Raw genomic sequence first — 14621 nt, forward strand, 5'->3', positions numbered from 1 at the left:
AAAGTGTTCAATTGGTTGGCAGCAGGTGGCTTCTTACCATGATTGGCCACCAGTCTGTAGTGCGTCAGTGCCGATTCACAGCTCTGGGGCACACCCACACCACCCCAGTATCGGTATCCCTAAAGAGAGAATGGTAGCAAAGGGAGAAAAGGTCAATCATCATACAGTATATATCCATAAGAGAGAAACAATACACATTATAAGGCTTCCCTATTCAAATCTTCAAAAAGCAGAAGTAGCTCACCAGAATCATATGAGCCACCAGGTTTCCACCCAAAGCCCCGAAGGTGTAGTAAACCAGTGCCTGGAACAGAGTTATGCTTTACTTTACATTCCTGGTTAAGGAGGTAACTCTATATTATCGAAGAAAGCTACCTCTAAACAAATACAGCTTTTCATCAGTATATAGGGTACATGGTAAGAAGGAGAGGCTGGATGTTGGTACCTTTGCTTGACTGGAGTTCACTCCTAACCCAGCAGCGTACAAGAAACCAAGTGCCTGTTGGATGATACCGGGTGGAGCGTTAGAATACCACACAGAGATGCATGAACATAGATGAAATAGTATATGCATACATCAACTGTTAGTTTTCGTCAGTCAACACTTCTATTCAAGTCATATACTTTAAAGCAAGTGTTATACGTAAGACGACGGACATACTGTGCTTATTTTGAAGGACATTCATCTCTGTTCATCAACGGACGACTCCCATTGACAAACCATCAACACAATCCGTCATTTTAAGACAAAAGCTGTCTGGCTGTAGCCCTAAGCATCAACAGAGCATGTTTAAAATGTCTACCCCGGATGCATGAAGTTTAAATAGGAATGTTCCATTACCATCTGAGCTTTGGGGGAGCCCTCCAGGGACAGCTTCTCAAACAGCTCCTTGGCCTTGGGGATGTTCTGGGTCATATAGTCTCCAAACAGCATGGCGTAGGCCACCTTCTCCATGGCCTTGTGGTGGCCTTTCCAGGCCACCTTCAATAGCTTCTCATACAACCTGGTGAGGAAAAAGATGAAGATTGAGAAGTTAAAGGTGTGTGGATGTAGCCTGGGCTGGTCTAGAGGTGTAAGCCTCTCCTCTAGAACACGTGTACTAAGTACTGCTGCAAGCAAGGGTTCCAATCCAACCCACTGCAATATCTTTCCTCCTTCCTTTCTCTCTGTCGATCCTGTCCAAGATAGAGAAAGATACAAAATAAGAAAGGAGTAGGACTGCCCCGAATCGGGAAAAAGGTGTTGTGGACCAGATTAGTGACAAGACACACGCAGTTGTGCAAGCATATCAAAGCTTTCAGAAAGTATTTCACACCCCTTTACAGCCTGAATTTAAAATTGCTTAAAAGTATATTTTGTGTCAGTGATCTACACATAATACCCCATAATGTTTTTTTTTTATTGAATATCCAAAACATACAATATACTTGCAGTGAAGCCATTTAACAACTACACCATTCGAGTCATCCAACAGATTTCCATTCAGAGCGACACACAGAAGCATCCAGGGTCAATGCCCTGCTCAGGGGCACGTTGACCGATCTCCCACCAGGCCAAAAAACGTGAACCCGAACCCTCCAAGATCCCCCCACAGTTCCCCAATAGCTGTACCTCAACCATTCAAGAATCCTCCCACAGTTCCCTCAAAGAATAAAAATAAATACAATGAATTCCATTCCCCACCCCCAAGAACCCACCAATGCACCAACAACCAAGAGAATGAACCCCACCCCCAAGAACCCCCCAATGCACCAACAACCAAGAGAAGAGAATGAACTAAAGAGAAAAAAGAAAGAAGAAAACAGCAAACAACAATGCAAAAAACAAAAAAGGGCATCAATCATCAATCAAAATAAAATCATAACAGCAATGCCAACTGTATATGTTTGTGTGCATGTCTGGCACTATTACATGTATGTGTTTGTTCTTGTATGCATTTATTTGAATGAGGGTGTGTATATGCATGTGTACAAACACCTGCACGGCATCAGCCTCAGCCAACCCGGAATTAGCTGTAAAAACACTGCCCCTCAGTGTCATTCAAACATACTTTGTTGTATTTTGACTTTATTTTTGACTTTTATCTTTGACCATCATTCTCTCTCTCACACAACAACTCCACTCAAACTTGTCTCCAATTCCACATACCAACCCTCAGCCCATCCCGTCAACAGTGGGGCAAGAAAGTATTTAGTCAGCCACCAATTGTGCAAGTTCTCCCACTTAAAAAGATGAGAGGCCTGTAAATTTCATCATAGGTACACTTCAACTACAAAATTAGAAAAAAATCCACAATCATATTGTAGGATTTTCATGAATTTTTTTTGCAAATTATGGTGGAAAATAAGTATTTGGTCAATAACAAAAGTTTATCTCAATACTTTGTTATATACCCTTTGTTGGCAATGACAGAGGTCAAACGTTTTCTGTAAGTCTTCACAAGGTTTTCACACACTGTTGCTGGTATTTTGGCCCATTCCTCCATGCAGATCTCCTCTAAAGCAGTGATGTTTTGGGGCTGTTGCTGGGCAACACGGACTTTCAACTCCCTCCAAAGATTTTCTATGGGGTTGAGATCTGGAGACTGGCTAGGCCACTCCAGGACCTTGAAATGCTTCTTACGAAGCCACTCCTTCGTTGCCCGGACGGTGTGTTTGGGATCATTGTCATGCTGAAAGACCCAGCCACGTTTCATCTTCAATGCCCTTGCTGATGGAAGGAGGTTTTCACTCAAGATCTCACGATACACAGCCCCATTCATTCTTTCCTTTACACGGATCAGTCGTCCTGGTCCCTTTGCAGAAAAACAGCCCCAAAGCATGATGTTTCCACCCCCATGCTTCACAGTAGGTATGGTGTTCTTTGGATGCAACTCAGCATTCTTTGTCCTCCAAACACGAGTTGAGTTTTTACCAAAAAGTTATATTTCGGTTTCATCTGACATTCTCCCAATCTTCTTCTGGATCATCCAAATGCTCTCTAGCAAACTTCAGACAGGCCTGGACATGTACTGGCTTAAGCAGGGGGACACGTCTGGCACTGCAGGATTTGAGTCCCTGGCGGCGTAGTGTGTTACTGATGGTAGGCTTTGTTACTTTGGTCCCAGCTCTCTGCAGATCATTCACTAGGTCCCCCCGTGCGGTTCTGGGATTTTTGCTCACCGTTCTTGTGATCATTTTGACCGCACGGCTGAGATCTTGCGTGGAGCCCCAGATCGAGGGAGATTATCAGTGGTCTTGTATGTCTTCCATTTCCTAATAATTGCTCCCACAGTTGACTTCTTCAAACCAAGCTGCTTATCTATTGTAGATTCAGTCTTCCCAGGCTGGTGCAGGTCTACAATTTTGTTTCTGGTGTCCTTTGACAGCTCTTTGGTCTTGGCCATAGGACAGGTGTCTTTTATACTGATAACAAGTTCAAACAGGTGCCATTAATACAGGTAACGAGTTGAGGACAGAGGAGCCTCTTAAAGAAGAGGTTACAGGTCTGTGAGAGACAGAAATCTTGCTTGTTTGTAGGTGACCAAATACTTATTTTCCACCATAATTTGCAAATAAATTCATTAAAAATCCTACAATGTGATTTTCTGGATTTTGTTTTCTCATTTTGTCTGTAGTTGAAGTGTACCTATGATGAAAATTACAGGCCTCTCTCGTCTTTTTAAGTGGGAGAACTTGCACAATTGGTGGCTGACTAAATAGTTGACTGTGATGTTTAACAAACAATTTCAATCTATCTAATCGAATAGAATCCACAGATTGCGTGTTGAAGATAAATACTTTTACTAAGAGTATTAACATAATAGTAATTGACTCACCCGATCTCTCCAGATTTCATAACAGTACTATTTCTAGGGTCAATTTTAGATCAATGCTATGCATTTTCAGCCATTCCTGAACCTGAGACCAGAAACAGGCTACCTGAGGGCAATACCAAAATAAATGGTCTATTGATTCTGTATCCTCACAACAAAATCTGCAGACCTTTTATGATTTTATTCCCCAAATATTCAACATTTTGTTGGTGGCAAGAATTCTCTATAATAATTTTAGCTGAAAAGCATGAAGTCTTGAATCTTGCGTTGTTTTACATGTCAAATCATACACCCTGTACCATGGAATCGGTACATCAAAAATCTCTTCCCAACTATTTTGCAATCTGTTTGGCACAGTTGTCAACATCCTGGTCCTCAAATGAAACTGGTATACTTTCCTATTTATGCTATTTTATTCCTCCGCCAGTTTTGATCCTTTATATTGGGCAGACAGACCAGTTCCCTACCTCCTCCCACTGCCTCCCGCCTCCTCCATTTTTGGGTCAATGCTGTAATCAATTGGTTGTACTCTTGGATTGAGCAGACCTTCCCGTACAATTCTGATAACTCCATGAAGGACATAACTCTACCATTACAATTTACAATATAATTTAAGAACAAAACACCCTTTTCAAACATCTTTCCCATAAATAAAAAGTATTTTATCAACCAGCACATTTGAGTTCAGCCATAATATTTGTTGTAATATTTGTTCTATCTTTTCAGGGGAATGAAATTGAAATTGTAGACAGCTCTGAGTTTGAGTTTGAGTTTATTTTATTTTTACAGGGACAGTGCGCATTAATCAATGTTTCAGTAAAAGTGCCGGTTTTAGTCAGCTGGCTAAATTTCAACCGCAGTCCCTGGACAGGTTATTAAAAACAATTACAATATAGACAATAGCAACATAGGACAAGCAAGACATAGCATACAGACAGAGCAACATAGGACAAGCAAAGACGTAGCATACAGACAGAGCAACATAGGACAAGCAAGACATAGCATACAGACAGAGCAACATAGGACAAGGAAAGACGTAGCATACAGACAGAGCAACATAGGACAAGCAAGACATAGCATATAGACAGAGCAACATAGGACAAGCAAAGACATAGCATACAGACAGAGCAACATAGAACAAAAAGCAACAAGACAAAATTCATAAAAGCAACAAAGTGTTTCCACACCTCACAAGTTACAGACAACAGACATGGAAAGCGGCAACACACAGCTAGGGATTATGTTCACAAATCTGATTGACCTTTAGCCATGTCTTCGTGTTTTTGTGAAAGTGTGATATGTGGTGCAGTTATGTGTGTCTGAAGGCAGTGTATTCCAGACATGGGAAGCTCTCACAGAGAAAACGGATTTACTAAAGGTGCTTTTCCTTAAGGGAACTAACTATACAGTCACCTCTCATGGCAGACCTTGTGGATCTGCTGCCATATTTTTGGGTTTTCTGTTTAACAAAAATACTGAGTGGGGGGGAGCCAGGCCATTTAGGATCATGAATACAAGACATGCATCGGTGTATTGCACAAGATTTTCCCAACACAGGAGCTCATGCTTTCTGAGGATGTAACAGTGATGATGGCTATTGGGCTTCCTATCAAGCATTTTGAGAGCCTGTTTGTAGACAGACTGAATAGGTCTTAATGTTGTACATCAAGCTTGGGCCCAACTAGTCAAGCAATATGTTAAGTGGGGGAGTATCATAGATTTGAAGTACAGTTTTGCTACCCCTGTAGTCAAACAATTTCGTATAAATCGGAAATTAGCTAGGTTGAATTTGGTTATTTGAATTACCTTTTTCACATGCTTTTTAAAAGAGAGGTTGGAATCAAGTATGATGCCAAGGTACTTAAAATCAGATACCACCTGGAGCTTCTCCCCTGACACATAGACATCTGGCTCAGTAGCATCTGTTGCCCTCTTTGTGAAGAACATGCAAACAGTTTTTTTCACATTCAGATGCAAACATGAGTCACTGAGCCACTTTGTAACCTGACCATTACAGTAAGTTAGTTCAGTGAGTTCTTGTGCAGCTTGTTGTTTGCTCTTTCCATGCACATATATCACTGTATCATCTGCATACATTTGAACTTCAAACCCAGTACAGACAGAAGGCAGATCATTAATGTACAGGCTGAACAGGAGGGGCCCCAGTATTGACCCTTGGGGCACGCCCACATCATAGCTAAGAGTGGGCGACAGCTCATTGCTCACTCTGACATACTGAGTTCTGCCTTCAAGGTATGATTTCATCCATCTAAAGGCATCAGGGGAAAAGTTGAACTTGGACAATTTTGTGATGAGAATCTCATGGTTAACAGTATCAAAAACCTTCCTTAGGTCCAGAAACACAGCCCCAACAACGCACCCTTTGTCCATCTTGGACTTCACATTTTCCAGAAGAAAGCAGTTGGCCGTTTCTGTGGAGTGTTTCGCTCTGAAGCCAAACTCCATGGAGTGTAATGTGAAGGGGCTGTTGTTGAGGTGGGCAATCAGTTGTTCTGCTACACACTTTTCAACAACCTTTGACACCACAGGTAGTATACTAATGGGCCTGTAGTTACTCACGTCAGCAGGGTCGCCTGATTTAAAGATGGCCATTATTATGGCCGACTTCCATACCCTTGGAAACACCCCGAGACCAATAGATGTGTTGGTGACCTTAGTAATGGGGCCAATGAGTGACTCTTTGTAGTTTTTAAGAAAGGTAGAGTTCAGCCCAAACACATCTTTGGCTTTAGAGTTCTTTAGTGAGCTAATTACCTTGTTCACCTGACTCAGAAACCTCCCTTATGATGAAGACAGGTTGAGCATCATTTACGAGCACTGAGCCCAAGTAACCAGTGGAGGGGTTCTGTGTCAGTACCCTGACAGAGTCAATAAAGTAGGAATTGAAGGCTATTGCTATTTCGACTGCATCCTGTGTTAGATTGTTATTCACCATGATTTCTAGTCTTTTTGCAGTGTTACTATGGTCTTTCCCTGTTAACTTTCTTAGATTCTCCCAGATCAGTTTAGAATTTCCCTTTCCCTCACCAATTATGTAAATAAAAAAGTTTGCCTTGGCCTGCCTGATTTCATCACCTTATTTCTCAACATAGTAAACCTACGTCTGTCATGCTCTAATTTGGATCTTAGGGCTATTTTTAAAGCATAATCAATTTCCAGATTTCTCCATTTAGCCAAGGAAGAGTGCTCTTTTCGCCAGGTTTGAATTTGATTTTCTTTAGGAAACCATTTATTGTAGTCTGGATTGTGGATATAAAAACCTGACTATCAGCTTCCACGTCTGTATAGGAAAATAGATCATTCCAGTTCATTCCCTTAATTGCGTTTTTAAGGTATTCTGAGTTGATCCGGCACCTGCCGCACCACCCTGTATTCCGTCCGCCATCTTGCCACTGCCACCTTCACAATGATGTCTAACATCTTCAGCAAAGCTTGTTTTGAAAAAGAGAGATACTTTTTTCAAAGTATCATTTTTTTATTAATCGAAAATGAGACATGGCAATCTGCACAAAGTCAAAAAGGCCATTTTTAAACAATGGATGAGCTTTTCTTAGTAATCTACTTGAGAACCATTTAGGGTTCAAGTAAAACTTTTGATTAAGTGAAGTTTTTAGGATGAGGCTTAGTGCTTTTATATTTAATAGGCTCAACCCAATTCCTATTCATTATATAGATAGGCTCGTTTTATTTTGTTGGGTATAGAGGCCCAGATAAAGCTAAATGTTTTTTCTCATATGATTTGAAAAACGAATCATCAGGAGTAGGCAGCGCCATAACTAAGTGACTAAACTGAGATATGACTAAGGAGTTAATCAAGGCCATTTTTCCATAAATAGACAGGTATTTATCTCTCCATGGTTGCAGGATCCTGTCAATTTTTATAAGTTTTCATGAAGTTATTGTAAAGAGTCAATATTAATGTCTAGAATTTTCTTGCTTTCAGCAGGCACACTTATGAACAGTAAAGGAGAATGTGAGAGATTAGTGTGTAGGTGAGACAAGGGAGCTCACTCTTTCTTCTGGCTCTTCCGGTTGGTTCCGTTGATCATGCGGAGGGCAGTCTGGTACTCCTTTTCGGCCTCCTCCGCTACATGTCTCTGCTCAGCCTGCTCCTCCGCTACAATACAACACAATTTGATTTATTCACAATTTGTGTCAGCCTCGTAAGTGGTGGGTGTGTCCCTCTCTATGGGGTGTGTCCCTCTCCAACGCTCTAACTACTAGTCTACCTGCCGCCCCAAAAGGTCCCTAAAGCACACACATCCTTGGGTCGCTCGTCTTTTCAGTTCGCCGCAGCTAGCGACTGGAACTAAATGCAACAAACACTCAAACTGGACAGTTTTATCTCTATGGGAGAGGGACAAAAAATGTGTCTTGTTTTGACATATGCATGCTGTAAGAGGGAGGGAACGAAAAGAGACAGAAAAATTGCTGTCAGCTAAGGTTCACTCAAATGATTGGTCAGTCGAGGCCAATTCCAAATTTGTTCCTCACTGAGCTTACAAGTTTTGCAATAGCTCACAAATTAAACCAATATATTCACTCACTGAATAATATTAGAATATAACAGTAACTCACTTTTGAGTTTCCTCAAGGTTTGAAATGCCCATGCCGACTTACTCTCACAGAAACCCCATCTCTTGTCCCTGTCGTAGTCGTAGGTTGTGGCGCACCACAGGCGTTCGTCCCCCCGTCCATCAGTGGTACAGTCCGAGTACTCCTTCCCCAGGAAGAGAAAGGGGAACAGACAGGGCTCCCTATTGGCTGTGCCCCCATTCACTACAGGAACTGCATCAACCAAAAATCACAAATGGGAGGGGAGTTAATATGTTCAAGCAAAAACACAGACAGAAAGCAGATGGATGATGATAACCGTGTGTGTGTGTGTGTGTCAAACATGAACAAAAGTACATAAAAGTAAGATCAAATACGAATCATCTAAGTTAAAAGCTATAACCATTCTTGTTAAATTCCACTGAACGATGAAAAAAACTCAAAAGAACAGTGGCCAAATGATATATACCCTTCACCAGAGTATCAGTGCTACTTTCAGAGAAAACACTGGTGCAAGACTTATTGCTATTTTTACTGACTTGACCAAAGGTTTTGATTCGGTAGACCATTCCATTCTTGTGGACCGGCTAAGGAGTATTGGTGTCTCTGAGGGGTCTTTGCCCTGGTTTGCCAACTACCTCTCTCAAATAGTGCAGTGTATAAAGTCAGAACATCTGCTGTCTCAGCCACTGATTTACAGACAGCCACTGCCTGTCACCAAGGAAGTACCCCAAGGCTCAATCCTAGGCCTCACGCTCTTCTCAATTTACATTAACAACATAGCTCAGACAGTAGGAAGCTCTCTTATCCATTTATATGCAGATGATACAGTCTCATACTCAGCTGGCCCCTCCCCGGATTTTGTGATAAACGCTTTACAACAAAGCTTTCTTAGTGTTCAGGGGCAGAATGACAGATTTTTACCTTGTCAGCTCTGGGATTCGATCTAGCAACCTTTCGGTTACTGGCCCAACGCTCTAACTACTAGCCTACCTGCCGCACCAAAAGATCCCTAAAGCACAAACATCCTTGGGTCACCCGTCTTTTCAGTTCGCCGCAGCTCGCGACTGGAACTAAATGCAACAAACACTCAAACTGGACAGTTTTATCTCAATCTTTTCATTCAAAGACTCAATCATGGACATTATTACTGACAGTTGTTGCTGCTTTACGGGATGAATTGTTGTCTCTACCTTCTTGCCCGTCGTGCTGTTGTCTGTGCCTGTTTTTGTCCTGCTACCATGTTGTGCCGCTGTCACGTTGTGTTCAAATTAAATCAAAAGTTATGTCACATGTGCCGAATACAGCAGGAAATGCTTACATTGAAATGCGTACTTAAAAGCCCCCAACAATGCAGTTAAGAAAAATACACAAAACAAATTTAAGAAATAATTAAAGATCTGCAATAAAATAACAATAGCGAAGCATACAGGTTGTACTAGGAACAGAGTCAATGTGCAGGGGCACCGGCTAGTCGAGGTGATTGAGGTAATATGTACATGCAGGTAGCTTTTAAAGTGACAATGCATAGATAATAACAGAGTCGCAGCAGCGTAAAAGAGAGGGGGGCATTTGATTAGTCTAGGGAGCCATTTGAGGCCTTCCTCTTGGTCTTGATCACATTGAGGGAGAGGTTGTTGTCAGGTCTCTGACGACCTCCCTATAGGCTGTCTCATCACTGATCAGGCATACCACTGTTGTGTCATCGGCAAACTTAATGATGTTGTTGTCTTAGGTCTCTCTTTATGTAGCGTTGTCTCTCTTGTCGTGATGTGTGTTTTGTCCTAGTTAAATGTGTTTTCATTTCCAATGAAGGCCAACTTTTACACTGAGCTTGAGTTCAAAAATACATCACACTGTTGCTATACTACAGAGCAAGATCTACTCAGGCTTTCATAAAGATAGCCAACTTAAGTTAGCTTCACATTCCAGCTCAGGCTTCATCCGTTCTACGACGGTGGATATTGCTCGTCCGCCTGCTCGCTAACTAACAGGCTTGTAACTGCGTGCGCATGTCGTACATTGCTAGTCAAACGCCAAACTATTATTGAGACAATGCTGAAACATCAATCCAAGGGCAAGTCAGTGCCACTTTTTAATTTGTGCCGAAATCAAAATAAAAGCATACCATCTTTGGTGCGCTTATCAATGCACAAGCACACTTTTCCCACTCCTATCGTTCCTTCTATCTGTGGAACATCTTGTAGCATTGTGGCCATAGAAGGGTTTTTTGACTGTTAAACTCATGGGTACATTAGCAATGGCTGCCAGTCTTGACTTGAATGCGAACTGCCATCTATATATTAAACACAGTGTAGAAAAGATTAGATACACCTTCCTAATATTGTATCCAATGCCTCCCACAGTTGTGTCAAGTTGGCTGGATGTCCTTTGGGTGGTGGACCATTCTTCATACACACGGGAAACTGTTGAGCGTGAAAAACCCAGCAGTGTTGCAGTTCAGAGGGTACTGCATACAGCTCAGTATATCACTGGGGCCAGGCTTCCTGCCATCCAGGACCTCTATACCAGGCAGTGTCAGAGGAAGGCCCTAAAATTGCCAAAGCATCCAGCCACCTTAGTCATAGACTGTTCTCTCTGCTACTGCACAGCAAGCGGTACCGGAGCGCCAAGTCTAGGTCCAAAAGGCTTCTTAACAGCTTCTACACCAAAGCCATAAGACTCCTGAACAGCTAATCAAATGGCTACCCGGACTATTTGCATTGTCCCACCCCCATATTTCCATGCATAGTCACTTTACCTCGACATGTACATATTACCTCAACTAACCTGTGCCTCCCCACATTGACTCTGTACTGGTAGTCCCTGTATAAAGCCTCGCTACTGTTATTTCATTGATACTCCTTAATATATATTTTTTTATTTTTTATTTTTTACTTGGGTTTATTTTTGTAAATACCTTAACACATATTATTCTTAAAACTGCATTCTTGATTAAGGGCTTGTAAGTAAGCATTTCACTATAAGGTCAACACCTTTTGTATTCAGCGCATGTGACAAATAAACTTTGATTTGATTCAAGTCCAGGATCCAGTTGCAGAGGAGGTGTTAAGTCCCAGGGTCCTTAGCTTAGTGATGAGCTTTGAGAGCACCAAGGTTGTTGAATGCTGAGCTGTAGTCAATGAAAAGCATTCTCACATAGGTGTTCCTTTTGTCTAGGAGTGAAAGGTCAGTGTGGAGTGCAATAGAGATTGCATCACCTGTGGATCTGTTGAGGCGGTATGCAAATTTGAGTGGGTCAAGGTTTTCTGGGAAAATGGTGTTGATGTTAGCCATGACCAGCCTTTCAAAGCACTTCATGGATACAGACGTGAGTGCTACGGGTTGATGGTCATTTAGGAAGGTTACCTTAGTGTTCTTGGCCACAGGGACTATGGTGGTCTGCTTGAAACATGTTGGTATTACAGACTCAAGACAGGGAGAGGTTGAAAATGTCGGTGAAGACAATTGCCAGTTGGTCAGTGTATGCCCGGAGCACACGTCCTGGTAATCCATCCGGTCCTGCGTCCTTGTGAATGTTGACCTGTTTAAAAGGTCTCACATTGGCTGCGGAGAGCGTGATCTCACAGTCGCCCGGAACAGCTCATGCTCTCATGTATGTTTCAGTGTTACTTGCCTCGAAGTGAGCATAGAAGTAATTTAGCTAATCTGGTAGCTCTCGTCTGTGTTTCCCTTTGCAGTCTGTAATAGTTTGCAAGCCCTGCCACATCCGACGAGCATCAGAGCCAGTGTAGTACAATTCAATCTTAGTCCTGTTTTGACGCTTTGCCTGTTTGATGGTTCGTCGGAGGGCATACCAGGATTTCTTATAAGCTTCCAGGTTAGAGTCCCGCTAATTGAAAGCGGTAGCTCTACCCTTAACCTTGGTGCGGATGTTGCCTGTACATACATACAGTCACTGTGGGGATGACATCATCGGTGCACTTATTGATAAAGCCAGTGACTGATGTGGTATACTCCTCAATTAAATTGGAAGAGTCCCGGAACATATTCCAGTCAGTGCTAGCAAAACAGTCCTGTAGCTTAGCATCTGCTTCATCTGATCACTTTAATATTGACCAAGTCACTGGTGCTTCCTGCTTTAATTTTTGCTTTTAAGCAGGAATCAGGATATAATTATGGTCAGATTTGCCAAATGGAGGGCGAGGGAGAGCTTTGTATGTGTCTCTGTGTGTGGAGTAAAATTGGTCTTGAGTTTATTTCCCCCTGGTTGCACATTTAACATACTGGTAGAAATGAGGTAAAACAAATTGAAGTTTCCCTGCATTAAAGTCCCTAGCCACTAGGAGCGCCGCCTCTGGATGAGCATTTTCCTATTTGCTTACGGACATATACAGCTCATTGAGTATGGTCTTAGTGCCAGCATCGGTCTGTGGTGGTTAATAGACAGCTACGAAGAATATAGATGAAAACTCTCTGGGTAAATAGTGTGTTCAACAGCTTATAATGAGATACTCCACCTCAGGCGAGCAAAATCTTTTTGCTCGCCTTCCTTAATGTCATGCACCAGCTGTTGTTTACCAATATACATACACCGCCACCCCTTGTCAGTGTATAACCTTTCAGCTGTATGTTATTCATGTCGTCGTTCAGCCACGATTCGGTGAAACATAAGATATTACAGTTTTTAATGTCCTGTTGGTAGGATATACATGCTTGTAGTTTGTACACTTTATTATCCAGCGATTGTACATTGGCCAATAGCACTGATGGCAAAGGCAGATGAGCCACTCGTCACCGGATCCTCAAAAGGCACCCCGATCTCCATCAGCGATACTTCCGTCTCATTTTTATTTGTTTTATTTCACCTTTATTTAACCAGGTAGGCCAGTTGAGGACAAGTTCTCATTTTCAACTGCGACCTGGCCAAGATAAAGCAAAGCAGTGCGACAAAAACAACAGAGTTACAGTCAATAACTAAAAATAGACTAATCTATCTACAGTGTGTGCAAATGTATGGAGGTAAGGCAATAAGTAGGCCATATAGGCGAAATAATTACAATTTAGCATTAACGCTGGAGTGATAGATGTGCAGATGATGATGTGAAAGTAGAGATACTGGAGTGAAAAAAAAGCAAGAGGTTAAGTAATATGATGGGGGTGAGGTAGTTGGGTGTGCTATTTACAGATTTACTGTAGCTGTATACAGCCATCGGTAAAGCTGCTCTAACAGCTGATGCTTAAAGTTAGAGAGGGAGATATGTCTCCAGCGTCAGTGATTTTTGCAATTAATTCCAGTCATTGGCAGTAGAGAACTGGAAGGAAAGGCGACCAAAGGGGGTGTTGGCTTTGGGGATGACCAGTGAAATATACTTGCTGGAGCGTGTGCTACGGGTAGGTGTTGATAAGGTGACCAGTGAGCTGAGATAAGGCGGGGCTTTACCTAGCAAAGACTTATAGATGACCTGGAGCCAGTGGGTTGGGTGACGAATATGTAGTGAGGGCCAGCCAACGAGAGCATACCCGTCGCAGTGGTGGGTAGTATATGGGGCTTTGGTGACAAAACGGATGGCACTGTGATAGACTACATCCAGTTTGCTGAGTAGAGGGTTGGGGGTTATTTTGTAAATGACTTCGCCGAACTCAAGGATCGGTAGGATAGTCAGTTTTACAAGTATGTTTGGCAGCATGAGTGAAGGAGGCTTTGTTGCAAAATAGGAAACCAATTCTAAATTTAATTTTGGATTGGAGATGCTTAATGTGAGTCTGGAAGGAGAGTTTACAGTCTTAACCAGACACCTAGGTATTTGTAGTTGTCCACGTATTCTAAGTCAGAACCGTCTAGAGTAGTGATGCTAGTTGGGCGGGAGGGTGCGGGCAGCAATCGGTTGAAGAGCATGCATTTAGCTTTACTAGCATTTAAGAGCAGTTGGAGGCCACAGAAGGAGAGTTGTATGGCATTGAAGCTTGTTTGGAGGTTTGTTAGCACAGGGTCCAAAGAAGGGCCAGATGTACACAGAATGGTGTCGTCTGCGTATAGGTGTATTAGAGAATCACCAGCAGCAAGAGTGACATCATTGATATATACAGAGAAAAGAGTCGGCCCGAGAATTGAACCCTGTGGCACCCCCATAGAGACTGCCAGAGGTCCGGACAACAGGCCCTCCGATTTTACACACTGAACTCTGAGAAGTAGTTGGTGAACCAGGCGAGGAAGTCATTTGAGAAACCAAGGCTATTGAGTCTGCCGATAAGAATGCAGTGACTGAC

The 14621-nt window shown here is 42.4% G+C and overlaps 1 protein-coding gene across 2 annotated transcripts in view; it reads right to left on the reverse strand.

The window, feature by feature from the left end:
* Positions 1-14621, reverse strand: part of LOC118386733 (protein sel-1 homolog 1-like) — a 67087-nt gene that overhangs the window by 36590 nt on the left and 15876 nt on the right. For both annotated transcript variants that reach the window (XM_035774499.2, XM_035774498.2), the window contains exons 4-9: positions 8457-8624; positions 7848-7953; positions 842-1004; positions 446-499; positions 245-304; positions 38-119 (exon numbers count right to left, since the gene is read on the reverse strand). In XM_035774499.2, coding sequence (XP_035630392.1) covers positions 38-119; positions 245-304; positions 446-499; positions 842-1004; positions 7848-7953; positions 8457-8624 — 633 coding nt within the window. The remainder of the gene's footprint in view (positions 1-37; positions 120-244; positions 305-445; positions 500-841; positions 1005-7847; positions 7954-8456; positions 8625-14621) is intronic.

The sequence above is a fragment of the Oncorhynchus keta genome, chromosome 8 (genome assembly GCF_023373465.1).
Source record: "Oncorhynchus keta strain PuntledgeMale-10-30-2019 chromosome 8, Oket_V2, whole genome shotgun sequence".
NCBI classification, from domain to species: domain Eukaryota; kingdom Metazoa; phylum Chordata; class Actinopteri; order Salmoniformes; family Salmonidae; genus Oncorhynchus; species Oncorhynchus keta.